Here is a 15,120-nt window from a genome sequence, read left to right as displayed (position 1 = left end):
CATGCACCTCGGGCCGCTACACCCAACGCGGTATCTGATAAAATCGATCGCGCCAGGCCGCATGAGGCCTCGTCTGCATCCCGTTAGTCATTCCAGGCCAGATGAGTCACGCACAGACAGCGCGGTGGCCGGCTTCGAGAAGCATCAATTGCCCGTTGCAGCGTGTAGGGCTGAAGACAAGTCTCGGGCGCGGTGCCAAGCCCTGCCCTCACCACCACGCTATTCTCGCACCACCACGCTGCTGGTGTTCGCGACAAGACACCCGGCTAGTGCCCCATTAGTACTCTTGTGTAATCTGGAGAAGCCGCCGCGCGAACTGTCTGCCCGCCAAAGCAGCCGTTGCGATACTGTCCGTCACTCGACCTATCCCTCAAGGCCATCCCTCAGCCGGGACACGCGGCCGCAGGGACAAAAACCTCAACAGCCGTCGACGTTACTCCCGTCAGCTCCGGCTTGGTGTGCAGGGTCGAGCTGCCCGTTGTCGTTACCGCCGAAAACTCTTTGTCGACAGCTGAAGCTGTCCCCGCGACGTTACTCGCCGCCGACGCGGTGAAGGTGCGGCAGCCCGTGCGCGGCCTAACGTGCAGCCACATGGGATCCAAAATAGAAACCGTATCAGCGGCGCTTCTCGCTTCTCCGCGCGACGAGCCATACGAACCAGCTATATAGGCACTTGCCGTCCGCCAGACGCCGTTGAACTGCCAACCTCGTTAGGCTAACGGTCGCGAAGACACGGTGCCATTGCGAGAATGGCCACCTCCTGAGCGGCGGCACTACGAAAGAGACAGGACGGCACCAGGGAAACGACAGGTCGAGACTAGTTGAAGCGACAGCAGGACAGACGGCAGCGCGCAGGCCCGGAACCACACCGCGCAGCCGCGTACTCCGTCTCCGTGTCTACGGCGAGGGCGATCGTTCGAGTGGAGGTGAAGCGTGTCGGACGGCATGCCAGATCCGGAGTGGCGGGTGCTCGAGGCTGGAAATAACTTTAAGAACAGCTGATGCCCGTCCTCGCATCTGCTTCTCGTCGTTGCAATCTCACTCGATCTGCCTCTGTGCCGTCGCCTAGCGCAGAGCTACACAGCGCGAAGGACTCAAGACACCGTCTGCAGTTGCCCATCGCTCCCCAGCGCCCGCCGATCGGCCCGAACAATTCGGGATGGCTGCATGGTGTTTTTCTGGAGCAGCCAAGCACAGGCTCAGAACATCACCCGTCAAACGGCTAGCGCTGCCGGGGCCGAGGGTCGGGGAGAGCAGGCCCTCTGCGGCATCTGATAGTAACCTCAACCCGCCTTAGCAGTGCCACTATCTGTCTCGCCAGCGTCTTCAACGCTTAGCCCTACCTCCGTGGGCACTACATATGCTACTTGGTCTTTAGTGCGTGGCTACTCGAGCCGGGATGCTGGCTCTTGCAGAACCGGACAGGAAGCCTACTGCATTCGCCCACCTATTAATATAGCAGGCCCAGTTACCGTTCACCCAAAGCAGTATTCCACTATCCTCACCTCCAGCCCATCGTGACGCACCGCGTTCCGTGTCACTTCTGTACTCGTCTAACCCTACGGTGACGCACCAGCCCTAAATCCTTCCCGCGCCGTGGGTGTGGAGAGTCGCCTGCTCGCGTGCAGATCAGGGTCTCGGGAAGAGTGGACATGACAGGCGGCCTTGACGCTTGCGATACCGGCTCTTCGGCAATTTTCTTCCTCGACGCCGTGCCTCTATTCGGCTTTCAGAGCCGAACGCCCTCGACTCGCTCTCATTCTTGTCGTCAAATTTAGAACACTAGCGAGCTGCTACTGTACGCATCTTCCAAGTATATCGATGGCCCACGGCTACGTCATGGCAGGAAATAGCATCGGATCCCAGGCGACGTCTCCCGCTGTTTTTGCTGCAATGATCAGGCCACCGCACGATGCGGCGTGTGAACGACTCGTCGGAAACGCCGCTAGGAATCCCCAGTAGCCAGCGGTACCGTGATAGGCCAGCCCTACGGGAATCAACCCCGCTTTCAAAGTGGCTGTGGTTGCACCATCTCGAGGCTATCATATCGTTAGGTAGGCTAACTAATCAGCCCAGCGTTAGGAATTACCGCCTTCATGTGATCTGCATGTTGGTTGCTCTGCACAGAACGTGGTCTGTCCAGAAGCCCTTAGCTTGCAGGGTTAAGTCTGTCCAGACTTACATTTCCATGCATTGCTAGCCCCGCGACACGCGCTATCAGATTATCACCCTCTCCATCTAGGCTCGTACATACACTTCCAGGGTATACTAATGCACAGAAAGCCTTGGCTACAGCTGCGTATACACGCAGGAATCCTTGGCCTTGGATGCGTATACAAGCAATCGCGAAACACCGCGCTATCGCACTATCATCGTCTCTATCAGGTCTACCCAGCGCATGCCGCAACGCCCGGACTCCTTGGCTGCATACCTGTATACACGCTACTACATGCCGCATCTGCTCTGACCGGCGCCGCGCAGCATCGGACCCCACTGTTATCCGGCTAAAGTGCGTGCGAGCGTTGTTCCAGGTGAGGAGTTGCGATCATGTCATCAACAGTGTGGCTTTGGTCAGCGGGGGAGCAGAGAAAGAAAGTGTACACCTGTACCCCTCCACGGTAGCTGTCGGGCGGAAGCTATACCAGACTCGGGAGCTGTTAACTTGGTGCCCGACGGCTCGAGCTACACATGGGAATGCGGATTGTTGCACGCGTGTCTCCACCAATAGGGGATGCTGGATGCGGTGGTTAATAGGTAGCGCACAGTAGTACTGCCTTACTGTCTTACTACACGTATTCTGGCATTTTTCCTACGACGCGTCTGTACCACGCTGCGTGGACACTGGCTTTCTACTACTCTACATATCGCGTCATATATACGTACAGTATGGCAGTGTAGATACCGATGCAAGACACCCCTGGGCTATCTAGACTCTCTAGAAAGTGAATGTCAAAGTTTACACGTTGTAAATCAGACCTCGATCATGTGACTACCATCTCTTCACTCTTTTCCACGGACGTATGAAATCAGAGGTAGTCAACGTGTGTTTTGACAGTGTAGACACCAATGGAAGACCACCCTGGGCTATCTAGAGATTGAATGTGAAGGTTTGCAAGTTGTAAATTAAGCTTAGCCTGTCAGGGTCTTCGTTCCGTGGTACGAAGTACTATCGCCATCCCTTCCCCCCCCCCATCACTCACCACAACCCCCTCACCAATTGCGCAACCCTATCAAACACCTCCCCCTCCTCCAACCCGCCCGTCGCCCTCTTCACAATCACCCCAACCTGGTCCTCGCCCACCCCATACTCCCCCAGCGTCTTTTTCAACCCCAACCCTCTCACAAGGTCCAAAATTCTCTCCCCGACCTCCTCCGCATCCCTCCTCTCATCCCCACTCGCCACGCCCCCAACAAACGGCAGCACCCGCGCCACCTCCCTCGCCGCCGCCGGATCCCCCGCCTTCAGCTTCACCACATGCCCCAGCGTCAGGCAGCTGGTGATGCCGTGCGGGATCCCGTACGGGCTGCCCAGCGCGTATCCCAGCGAATGGCTCAGCCCGATGCCGCCCTTGACGTTCGTGCCGCGGAACCCTAGGCTCTCGAACGCCGCGAGCTGCAGCCGCGTGATCGTGTCCACGTCCCCTGGGTCGTGTTTATACAGCGGGAGGCCCTTGAACAGAGCAGCGGCGGCGTTCAGGCACATGACCCGCCCGGGCACTTCGCTGATGGTCTCGTGGTAGAGCAGCTCGACCGCGTGGTCGAGCGCGCGCAGGCCTGTCGACAGGAATAAGGTAGGCGGCGTGTGCTGCGCGAAGCTCGCGTCGTAGATGACGACCGAGGGCGCGAGGTGCACGTCGCTGACGCCGGTTTTCACCCCCGAGGACTCGGTGTAGCCGGCCGCGTAGGTGCACTCCCCCGCGGAGAGGGTGGTGGGGATGGCGATGTGGAACAGCCACTTCCCCGTGCGCGCGTGCGTGCGGTGGGAGATAGCTTTGGCCGAGTCGATGGGGGAGCCGCCGCCTATGCTGATCACCGTGTCGATGGTTGAGTCCTTGGCGACTAGCTCGGTGGCTTCGTCGAGCTGGGCGATGGGCGCGTGTTCGCGGATGTTGGAGAAGGTGCCGGCGTGGTGGGTGGGGGAGAGGAGTTGTTCGACGTCTTTGACCAGGGGGGTCTTTGTGGCGAGGGAGTTTCCGGTGATGATGAAGGCTTTGGAGGTGGGCGAGGGGAGGGTGGAGAGGAGGTGTTTGGCCACGGAGCCGGGGCCGTAATAGAGGCGGGCGAGTTGGGTGGGGGTGTAGAGGCCGGAGAGGGGGGAGGTGGTGGATTCGGTCATTTTGGGTTTGGTGTGTAGAGTTCGTGTAGATAGAATTGGAAACGAGATGTTAGTATTTTTTCTGAGGCTGGGGAAAGATGGGGTGTGGATGACGCAATTGAGACTGAAACTTCTTAATACAGCTGGTTGCGCGATTCTAGTTGCGAGGGTGATGGGGATACCGAGCTTCACCGACATGCGTGGTTTTTGGAGCTCTTTATGGGGTTCTCTCGGTGGTAAGCTGACCGCGCGGTTTGATGATGTCTTTGAAGGTTGAGCTATGTGGAGTGGGGATTACGGCGTTATGGATGCCTCGGGCAAGGCTGGAGGAGATGCGGGGATGGCTCGGGTATCGCGAATGACTGCTGTGACCGCTGGTTGAATCAGGTAGCACTTATAGGTGAGGTCAGGGTTGAGAAACAAGTTTGAGAGCTGTATTTGCGTTCGATTTGGGTGCCCCTGGTCCCTGTTTCGAGATATTCCCACTGGAAGATAGAATAATCGTTCTGCGGGATTCCTTTGTGATTTCATATTGAGGCTTTCGGAGCGCTTCGTTAGGTACGAAGTAAAGTCAACTTAATACATCAAGGTAGTTAGTGAGATTAGTGAGTATTCTTCGTTCAGGCAACAAGGCAGAAACGACCCCACCGTATTCTAATCACTCCGTCGAACTACCATCAGATACGTTTAGGCACCTACTTGCCATTGAGGCTGGACAGTGGCTAGGTAGGCGGGAAAGAAGTGGCACATTCAACTAGTTCAACACCGTCTGAGGTGACCCGGAGAGCTATCAGGCTTGCCAAAGCTGGTATCTCTTGAATAACAATGGCATACTGGAGAACCTCAAGCGGCGGTAAACAAGCGTACACAAGCACAGAAATAGTGTGTATAGTAGAGTGCCACCCTTTTCATGCCCCGCGTGAGTGGCTAGGGCAGTGGTACCTTAGGTAGGTATGGCCTTAGCCATCCTGAGGAAATGAAGGTAGAGCCTCGTTGGGGGCCAAATCCTGCGAAGCGCAGCTGCAGGGATCCCCTCAACTGACATCAGTCTACATATCTTCACCGGAAACCTTCCGTCTCATAACTACCAACCTCCATCCTTTTCTCAACTCTAACCCATCTCCACAATCGATCCTTCATCATGGCGCCTCCCATAGCAATCCCCCCTTCAGACACCACCAACCTTGGCGCCGCCCTACAAGCCACCCTCTCCAAAGTCGTCTTCCTCCTCAGCTGGATCCTCCACATCCTCCTCTACATCCCCTGGGCGATTCTCTTCTTTGCCGGCCTACTGGTATCAATGATGGTTGCAGCTATCACCATGGCCGTCACCGGCAGAATTCTCAAAATCGACTTCATGGCCAAATACACGTTTGGACCCGCATTTATAGCGATTTGGATGGGCCATTTCCTGATGTTTATATTCACGATCCTCACGACTGGGGAACCGAAAATCACCCTGTCGGTATGGCTGCAGAGTCTAGCCGTTGTTGCGATCACGCTGAGCGTTTTGTGTGTTGTGATGGGTGCACTAGTGGTGGTAGGAGTGTGGACGGCGAGGGGGATTCAATACGCGTCGGAGAGGAGGAGGGCAGGCAGGGTAGGGGCTGCGACTGATGAGAAGTCGACTGAAGACTGAGTCAAACGGTCTTTGGTGGGATATCGACGATGGGCGAGCCCGTTCAAAGACTGAGACACGAGTCACGTGATGACGGATCGGTAAGTGGTTTATAGGTCCATCGTCATGTAAAGGTTTGCGTTGGAGTTTCGGGCGCTGGTAGCGAGCGTGTTGGGTTGGTGCCGAGAGTTGCATCAATGGAGTTGATTGATCAAACCATCTATGGGTCTGTTGGTGATCACTACATATCGGTTTCCGTACCGTAAGGTGCATCTTCACCGTCTCCACTCTGCCAATTTCTAGTTTCTCGCTCTCGAGTTATTGATATGCTTCCCCCAAACATTATACTCTTCGCCCCTGTCTGTTCAGCCATCTTCCGTCCACGCTCCTGAGACTATGTCACGTGGGCTGATATACCTGCACCTTCATTTCAAGACTAACCTTGGCTTACCCCGAGTTGTCTTCGGTTTGCCTGAAACTGAATTGGTTTTTGCCACCATGAAGTCGTTAGCCGTGTCTTGCCTTAGTCGAGGAGCGGTGTACGAGCAGACGGCAACGCGCATGACTGAGTGTCCATTACAGGTTTGCTCCCATCTACCTATCTTTCAGTCCAATTCAATTTCTCTGGCACATCTGCTTGCCTGTTTTCCTCTAGTGCCTCTTTCATTGATCATTGTCGTTACTACGAACTACCTTGCGTCCTACACCATGGCAGACCCTTCAGGCCAGCTCAATCTCCTCCGTGACCAACACGCCAGCTTGAAGAGTTTACATGAGCGCAAGTCCAGCGAACTTCGGAAGCTACAGGAACAATCCTTGTGTCTTCAAGAAAGACTAGATGAGTTGGAGGATGAATTGGAGAAGGTCGAAGAAGAGAAATTTGGTACCAAAGTTGTAAGTTTCTCCACAGTAGCCGCGCAGTAAACCGTGAACTAATCTCCGCTGTAGGCAGTCAGAAAGCAAGAACGCGCAATTCGAGACTCAACTCTTCGTTCTTCGCTGCTAGCGTCCTATCACAGCCTCAAAAATTCCACCTCGAAGCAATCGGAGACACAGCTGCGAATCGAGAACGACGATTTCCGCCACACACAAACAAGAACGGATCGTTCAACACGAGCACAAGGCGCTTCGGATCGGCTAGGAAGCCGGCCATACCGAGTAGCTCCAATGGATGAGAGGCGGCAGGCTCCAAGTCTTCGATCGCAGGCTGAGTCGGACGTCGAAAGTGGCCGGGTTCAAGTGTCACAGGCCTCATCACCATTGTCTTTTATGGCTTCTTCCTCCACGCGAAATGTCGGCGGCTCTATACCATCAGCAGCCTACAGAGCTGCCGAAATACCAACGAGAACTGCAAATATGCCGCCGGAATATCGTTCAGGAGCTCCAGTAGCTAACCTCGGTATACATGAAGTAATCGATCTTGGTGACAGAGATGGCGGCTCGGACGACTCAGCCGATCTGGAAGGAGAGCACGATCCTGATTACTCTCAGTCCTCAAACGAGGACCATCGCTATTCTTTTCTAGAAATTAGTGGCCGGCGGAACTATTTGCCCAAGTATCCGCATGTTGTTTGCCTCCACGACGGAAGCTGGATCGAGCTTGCATGCGGCACCTGCGGCAGGAATTGCTTCGGGCCAGACTTCATAAAAGGGCTGAAAGGTTTTCTACGCCATCTCCAAGGCCATGGGATTACAACGCATCTAGACTACTCTGATGTAATCTCGCGTTGCAAGGTGCGGGACCTCTCGGGAGCCCAGGTTGAGGCACTGGAATTGGGCCTACCCGGCGCCCCTGAGATGAAGATGAGAGATCCGACCTACCTACAAATCGAAAAGCCGAAGATTACTAGAGTGCAGGCCCCGGTGGACGATTTCCCAGAGTTGCCAACTGTCGTCAGGTGCTCCGACGGCAACTATGTTGAACTCAGATGCAAACTTTGCAATGCGAATAGTTGGGTCAAGCACCGAACACCATACACGCTTCGTCCATACAGAAAATGGGTAGGTTTCCGGCAACACCTCCGACAGACTCATAAAGAGGAATGGCACGAGAAGAAAGATGCTGTGGGACGAGACGGGACAGCGCATGATACCATTCTCTCCTTATGTATCCAGAAGATCTTGACCAATAATCAACTACAGGCTATCAGGCAGCATGGGGCGAGCGCTTACAAGGGTAAGTTGTCCATATGCGACACTTTATTTTCACACCCTCTAATGCTCCACCAGTCAAGCTCAATCCAACCCAAGGCCCGAAGCGACAGAGAGAACCGAGCATTACCTCTACAAGCACCAACGACAACCCTGACGATTCGGGAGATGAGGACACCACCCGCTCAACAGACGACGATGATGATAGCGTGATTACGTCGCGCGAGTTACCTCGTACTCGCAATCGCGACCGCAAACGACCCTGCCCGGACAATGAGATCGTGAGCGCTCCGCATAGGTAAGTGGATCAAGGCTACATATCCATCGTCGTCCATTTACGCACTCCAAAGCTTACTTTTGCTCCCATGTGTGTAGACTTGGCAGTAAATCCCCGCCTTCTTACTTCCTGTTTCCCCCCAATCGCTCAGAAACGCTCGGCGATGAAATCGTGGTTAGTTTATCCCCCATGTTGTCGGCCGTCGAAGGCCAGGTAGCGGCGCGAGCGTCGCCCGTTTCATCACCGTCTAGCTGCTTAGACCAGTATTGTCCCTGTACCTTATCCGGCCACCTGTGCGGGATGGTTGGGTGTGCCAAAGTTAAGATATGTCTGGTTTGTCGCCCGTGCTGCGGTTCTCTCCTTGTCTTGAAGCTATCTGCTGACGCTAGTGCCAGAATTACCAACACGACAACAATTGCGTCATCGCCGATGAATGTAATGTTCGCATGACGTGTTACTCGGTTGTCAATGGAAGGGAGTGTTTGGTGCGGGATAGGGGGTGTCCGTATGATCACGAGGATGAGGATGTTCGGCGGCGGTTGTATGAGCATCGTCATGCTAGTCATTGAAGTAAGTAAGTGTATTTTGAAAGTCCATCTAGAGATGGTGCAAGCAACCTCGTCATTCTAGACACTACCGGTATGGGGTGTTGTCCGTCTTACTGGTAGTCTGGAGGACCGTAAGGATACGGACCAAAGTCTTTAGCTTGTGAGCTATTCCGTGGCCGCCCAGGGTTTGTATTATCAGGGCTCTTTGTCATCGCCAGACTTCAATGGTATGTGAGGGTTGTGCGTCTTGCTGGTAGGTTGGGGGTCGGAGGGGATACGGACCAATCTTATTAGCTACTGGACTCTATCATAACGAACTCGAGGTATATTGATTGGTAGTCATGTTCCTACTGGACTTCACTGGTGAGGAGAGCTATTCAATAGTTGCCTGGAAGAGATACGGAACAATATTGTTTATTTGCACTCTATATATCTTGACAACTAAACCGAAGCTTCTTCCTTCCTCTTCCCTCCTCTTCCCCACCTTCTCAACAGACAAACCTCAACACAGTTTCTTCCTCTTATGACCTCATCTGCTCCTGATCCATGAGGTGATATGAGAGTCTCTACATTCGTCGACTTGCGTAAGTGACGACCACTTTCCTCACCTCATTTCCATCAAACCTCAAATCATACTCAACTCTGCTGAGGTGTTCTAACTCTCTTTTCAGGTCTTCCTCTTCGTTCCTCCGGCGACACCTCACTGCCTCGCCGAATATCTATGCCCGAGGACCTGCCACGGTCTGTGGTGCCTTGAACCAGTTTTGAAAATCTGGAGCAATGATCCTTTTCCAACTGTGTACACTTCTCCGAGGCCGCTTGAGGTAGCCTGGCGAGGTTCGCACTTGCTCAACATGATGAAGTTCCACCTATTTCAGATCTCTGGAAGAGTGTTGGGCCACCACAAGCCGTGGCAGAAGAGCATGGGAGTCCTGATACTGGACTATGTAGCCCTTTGATACGTCCGGAGCTACGATCCACTCTGCCTCCGCAGTCTAACTCGGGCTTGTGTACACCCAGCTGCAACCGCCTGCGGTGGCCTAACGAGTTTTAGCGTTGTTCAAGAAGGTGGATTTTGACCTCTTTCGAGTTTCTGTCGAGCCACCGTAGATGGCGGCGGAGAAGGCGGTGTGCGTGTTGCATGGCAATTCACCGCCACACCTTTGCCCCACTTTTTCTCTCTTGGCGACATCTGCTGTTTCTCCGGTCACCACAACTTTGTCACTTACCTTCGTCAAGGCTGTTGAGAGCTGACAGGCTCTGTCAATGGCCACCATGGCGGACGGCCTCCACGAAGCAGCTACACTGCATAGTAAGCTTGCTAGGCTACATCAATCAATGCAAGAGAAAGTCGCAGAAGCAGAGAAACTCCAGAAGGACCTCAAGAGGGTGAATGAAGAGATAGGTAACACAGACTCCAAGCAGTTCGTAAGTTTTCCTATCTCCTCAAGATCTTTTCTTTTCGCTCTCTAATTGTTGTCCGAAAGACTACGCGCAAACGACTGCGAGCGCTCCAGTCGTCAAGCATGAGCTCTTTCTTCCTACTGACAAATAACGGTTCCTTTGCGTCACCACCCCATCGCATGCAGCAAATCAGAGCACGCCCTCCTCCCAATCCCCGCGATCAGGAGAGGCGCAAACCTCTTCGGCCACTGGAAACCAGGTCACACGCGGGCTGCGCTCGAGTGTTCAGTCCAATCCGCTAGTAGGATCTCCCCTTGATCAGAACGATGCCACAGCTTTTGCGAATGCATCGAGGACAACTCGCGTACGCGATAAGGAACTGAAATCGGGGTCGTTCAATAAAAAGGCTACCTATCCTACTTAGAGAAGTATCCCCATGTGGTCCGGCTGGAGGGAGGTACGTGGGTTGAGCTATCTTGTGGTATCTGCCAGACGAACGCAGCCTCTCACCGCGACGTTCCTTACGAGTATCTCAAAGGCATAGATGGCTTCAAACGCCACCTGTCGGCAAAGCATAGGTTGAAGATGGATACCTACGAAGTGGTGGAATCTTGCAAAAATCGGGATTTCACCGCCGACGAAATCAACGCCTTGTTGAAGGGTCTTACTGGTGCTCCCACTATGCAGTTAACAGCCGGAACTAATTCTGACAATCCCTTGATCAACAACGATAACGAAAATGGGCCTCTAGAATATGGATCGGGCGAGCAAGAAGCTTTGGAGAATGGCGAAGACGACTCTTCGTCGCGAGATGATGACGACTATATGGAGAGAACTCCTGTAAGGAGACAGCGTTTGGGTGGAGAGATGGCTTCAGCAGACCAACTCTTGACGACAATCTTCCCCACCATCATCAAGCGAGCTGATGGCACCTACGTGGAACTTTCATGCAGCATATGCGGCTGTAACTCGATTAAGCGATCCGAAACTAACATATCCCCGTTCAAGGGCGAGGCTGGGTTTAGGGGGCATATTGCAGCGCAGCACAACGACAAGTGGCATGAGGCTTTGGAATCCGTGGACCATGGAGCAAACGGGGTCCCAAATCAGAGTGCCACTTTGCGGTTGTCTAATCAGCGTGAACTGCCCCCTGCTGAGGTCGACAGTATCAAAGGGAATGGACGAGAGGGATATAAAGGTACGTTTTAATGCCCGAGGCACATGTAAGGAACGCCTCTGATATCGAATTAGTCTCGTATAAGTCGACCTTGGTGGGCTGGAAGAAACGTGCTTCGGCTGTTGAAGACTCGGAGTCTTCAACAAATAAGCGGACTGTCGGAGGTGGCAATCGTCACGGGTCCGATTCGGAACAACAGCAATCCTCCCCCGGAGATGTGATGGGCCCAGGGAATCAACACCAAGATATGTACACGCGTAGTTCTTCGACTGTCTTAAGCAGCATCCCAGTCAGAACGTCTAGCACTCCGAAGCTGGCAATTCCAGAGGCGACAGACGTGGAAGAGGTCTGCCCCTGCAACGTCTGCGGGCATGAGTGTAAAGTTCTGTCTGATGGATGTTCGCTTCCAAAGCTATGTCTTGTGAGTACTTCCCCTGAAAACGAGATCTTCGTGGGCTAACCCAAGTAGCAACGTCGCTATGGAGACGACTGCCACCCTCTCGAGCAACGCGGCTTGCGTCCGACCTGTTTGAATTACCTATACACGCAGCCATGCGGTGATATACTTGACGGAAAGTGCGATTTTGGTCATGACCGTGTTGAAGAGAGGAGACGCCTCCTTGGCCCGGGACACCCTTGCAAGCACCATTAGTTTGGCTGCACGCATGGCCGTAAGCTCGGAATTGGCCTTCCTCTATACTAAGAGGTAGGTTGTGTAGTTTGTGGGGTGAAAATTGGCTTTTGCATAAAATCCAGTTCTGGGTCCTTCGCTCGAATGCTCTTTTTTCTTATGAGGACTGAGCCTTTGATGTATGTACACTAGCCAAATCCAAAATGATGTCTCTTCTCTCTCCCGCCACTCAACCTCTCACCAGTCATGATTCTTCCCATATTCTGACTTCTCCGCCGGCGAGCTTGGATCAGTACTGCCCACGCGATGTCTCACGCCACACGTGTGGAGTGCCTGGAAGATGTTTTAGAATTTCCTTTGCTGGGTAAGTACTCCTATCGATAAACACGGCTAACGCTGATCTGATGTGTCCGTAAAGTGCCAGCATTATGACGATGTCTGCCACCTCACCTACAAGCACGACGTGCTTCCCACTCGCATTGACTTCGTCTACACCGGGAGATGCACATGTGCAGACAGCGCGAATGGTGCATGCCTGTGTGGTCACAACCTTGCTGATGAGCGAAGACACATTGGCCTGGTACACGATTGTACTGATCATCAGTCCGGAGTGATGCGCATGTACTGCTTGAAGGAATTCGCAGATGATGTAAGGCGGATGGCGGTATACGTGTGTTTGCTCTAACTGCGAGGTTAGATTGTTCTCATTAGCGACAAACGGTGCGGTATGAAGGATACCTCTTGGCTTTTGAATTAAACTTAATACCCCAGATGACCCGATAGAAGCTGCGCAAGACCAGCTGTATAACGAGCTGTGACGCAAGTGAGCAAACATTTGTTAGCTATATTAACGACGAGGCAAGCACTCTTAAGAGTATGTGCAGTTTCTATCTCAATATTTTTTGAGCACTCCTTTTCCCGAACGTGCTGGGTTCTCTAACAACGATGAAGAATGCAGCTTTGCTGGAGAATCCACTGATCAAGAGAGTAATCTTGCTTTATATTCTATTTTCTATGTATCTTCGATCGTTGGCAACGATCTAGTGATTGAAGCTCCTCTAAAATGGTGATAGATAGTATATACATACATTGCTCACCTTAATCTTTATAGTTTAAGTACCCTTATATCAGGCTATTGGACGTCTTGGGAAATACATTAAGAGCTCAGGCGCGCAGTACGCTGATGGAGTAGCAAGTCCCTTTGGAGGGCCAGATGTCTCGAATGATTCCCCGAAGTCAACTATGGCAATTTGGTCCTTGAATAATTGGCGATTGACTTTGTGCCAAGCTACTGTTGCTACCTGGTACTCTGGAGCCGTTGGAGCAGGATCTTCGCCGGAAGTAGTTTCAACATACTCCAAAAGGGGCTCTCCTAGCTCTTCCATCACTTCATCTTCGCTAAGATGGTCGATATTCGTAACTTGAAGCAGTATGTTTGCTGGGCGGAAGTCTGAAAGCTTAGTTAGTCACTTCTTCGCTAATATCAATACTTCAAGGGAGTAAAGATGGACTGACCACCATGATATAACCCTCTACTGTGGAGAAAGTGGAGCCCTTGAGTAGCTTGTGCCGCAAGCCCTCTCAAAATCGTGCCAGATCCTTGAAAAATATCCCATGCATGATCTACGTGGGGTCCTAAGACCGGTAGAACCAGGCAAAGATGTCGTCCATTCGGGCCCTCAATCTAGAAATGCCCTCGAGCTAGACAAAGATATTCAAATCCCGGCTCTCCAGGTTCGTCGTTCTCGAGACTCGCTATTCTTAGCTCCCCGCAATCTTCACGAGATTCGTCCGCGATCATGATCTTCACAGCAACGTAGTTGCTCATCTGAAGGTCTCGGCAAAGCCAGACGGTTGCTAGTCCACCATGGCCAAGCTTATGCATAACTCCATATTGACCGTGGTAGAGCAGATCTCCAAGATGCACAGGATGGAATCCACCGACGATGTAATCTTCCGTATCCTCCATGTCATCGGAGAACCGGATTTTGTAACTTGGCGGTACCCATGAATGCTCGAGGCTGTTAGATGACGGGGAGCGCCCAACATTTTCGGAGTAGTCTTCGGTGGTCTCCATTGGAGGTATCGCAGAAATTTCCAGAACTTACGCAAGAAAAATGGTCCGAAGTAGCGAAATGTGATAATAGACGTTGCATCGATGCCTGACAAACTTCACTGTGCCGCAGCGCTTATTCCAACACAGCCCCGGTACCTGCACCCTGGTAGTTCCATCAAGTGAGCGCTAAGAATTTATGATTGGACATAGCGCCACCGTTTATGAGCCTCTAATCAGGCCCGTATTGAAAATTTTGATGGTTGAGATGAGTTGTGTTAGATGTCGAGGACAAAGTGCGAAACGCTTGACGTTGAAGAGGCCCGTAAGTGATGTCCCTAGAATTACGCACGGCATGATGAAATGTATGTACACCACTCAACCACTTCTAGAGCTCTAAGTCCAATTTCTCCTCCATCAGAGCATGAGTCTTTCATTCTACGGATAGAACGAAAAAGTCTAACCTCCCTATTGCTATGATAATCTCCCTTGTGCACTGCCAAAAGTCAGAAAGTAGTATATTGGCACTCTTACACCACCGCCTCAAGTCCCCTTACCTTTTTGAGAACGACCCAACACGATGGAACTATTGTAGGCTGCAAAACAGACCCCAGGATGGTGATACCTCCACTCTAGAACTGAGTCACTAAGCCCCTTCAGCAAGCTTCAAATCGAGCCCCTACGTCCTTCAACTTGATCACTACGACAAAAGTCCGAAGCACCTCCTGCCCTTATACGATTCACAATACCATGATGTCAAGTTCCCCAAGTTTCAGGTCAGACCCAGAGGCTCCCCATGTTAACCACTACGATACGAATCTCCACTTTTCTACCCCTCTCAAATCTCCCCACAGAATCAAGGTCCAGCATGACAGTACCTGCACCGCACATGCCCACACCGACACGCCGCGCGTACACCTATCTTCCCGACCAACCAAGTCGCGCA

The 15,120-nt window shown here is 52.6% G+C and overlaps 6 protein-coding genes across 6 annotated transcripts; 4 read left to right on the top strand and 2 right to left on the bottom strand.

Moving 5' to 3' along the window:
• Window positions 1-3,196: 3,196 nt before the first annotated feature.
• On the bottom strand, window positions 3,197-4,336 carry BDZ99DRAFT_396006 (Dehydroquinate synthase-like protein; the record flags this gene model as incomplete). The annotated part of the gene is made up of 1 exon (XM_033715974.1): window positions 3,197-4,336. The coding sequence occupies one exon, from the start codon at window positions 4,334-4,336 to the stop codon at window positions 3,197-3,199; it is 1,140 nt and encodes a 379-aa protein (XP_033572683.1).
• A 1,036-nt stretch (window positions 4,337-5,372) lies between these two features.
• On the top strand, window positions 5,373-6,326 carry BDZ99DRAFT_466651 (uncharacterized protein). Its single transcript, XM_033720834.1, has one exon. The coding sequence runs from the start codon at window positions 5,457-5,459 to the stop codon at window positions 5,952-5,954; it is 498 nt and encodes a 165-aa protein (XP_033572682.1). The 5' UTR covers window positions 5,373-5,456; the 3' UTR covers window positions 5,955-6,326.
• Window positions 6,327-6,641: 315 nt separating this feature from the next.
• BDZ99DRAFT_524666 (uncharacterized protein) lies at window positions 6,642-8,386 on the top strand (the record flags this gene model as incomplete). The annotated part of the gene is made up of 3 exons (XM_033725929.1): window positions 6,642-6,827; window positions 6,882-8,109; window positions 8,163-8,386. 3 exons carry the CDS (start codon window positions 6,642-6,644, stop codon window positions 8,384-8,386), a joined length of 1,638 nt encoding a protein of 545 aa, XP_033572681.1.
• Window positions 8,387-8,609: 223 nt separating this feature from the next.
• Window positions 8,610-9,119, top strand: BDZ99DRAFT_110306 (uncharacterized protein). The gene is made up of 3 exons (XM_033712401.1): window positions 8,610-8,694; window positions 8,757-8,931; window positions 8,992-9,119. The coding sequence occupies exons 1-2, from the start codon at window positions 8,662-8,664 to the stop codon at window positions 8,928-8,930; spliced, it is 207 nt and encodes a 68-aa protein (XP_033572680.1). The 5' UTR covers window positions 8,610-8,661; the 3' UTR covers window position 8,931; window positions 8,992-9,119.
• A 1,283-nt stretch (window positions 9,120-10,402) lies between these two features.
• Window positions 10,403-12,340, top strand: BDZ99DRAFT_466650 (uncharacterized protein). Its single transcript, XM_033720833.1, has 3 exons — window positions 10,403-11,511; window positions 11,565-11,911; window positions 11,960-12,340. Exons 1-3 carry the CDS (start codon window positions 10,899-10,901, stop codon window positions 12,140-12,142), a joined length of 1,143 nt encoding a protein of 380 aa, XP_033572679.1. The 5' UTR covers window positions 10,403-10,898; the 3' UTR covers window positions 12,143-12,340.
• Window positions 12,341-13,128: 788 nt separating this feature from the next.
• BDZ99DRAFT_574587 (uncharacterized protein) lies at window positions 13,129-14,198 on the bottom strand (the record flags this gene model as incomplete). The annotated part of the gene is made up of 2 exons (XM_033728389.1): window positions 13,129-13,571; window positions 13,904-14,198. 2 exons carry the CDS (start codon window positions 14,196-14,198, stop codon window positions 13,249-13,251), a joined length of 618 nt encoding a protein of 205 aa, XP_033572678.1. The 3' UTR covers window positions 13,129-13,248.
• Window positions 14,199-15,120: the final 922 nt, after the last annotated feature.

Source organism: Mytilinidion resinicola (genome assembly GCF_010093595.1).
Source record: "Mytilinidion resinicola strain CBS 304.34 unplaced genomic scaffold BDZ99scaffold_18, whole genome shotgun sequence".
NCBI classification, from domain to species: Eukaryota; Fungi; Ascomycota; class Dothideomycetes; order Mytilinidiales; family Mytilinidiaceae; genus Mytilinidion; species Mytilinidion resinicola.
The sequence above is the reverse complement of the archived record's forward strand: the minus strand, read 5'-3'. Positions and strand labels throughout refer to the sequence as shown.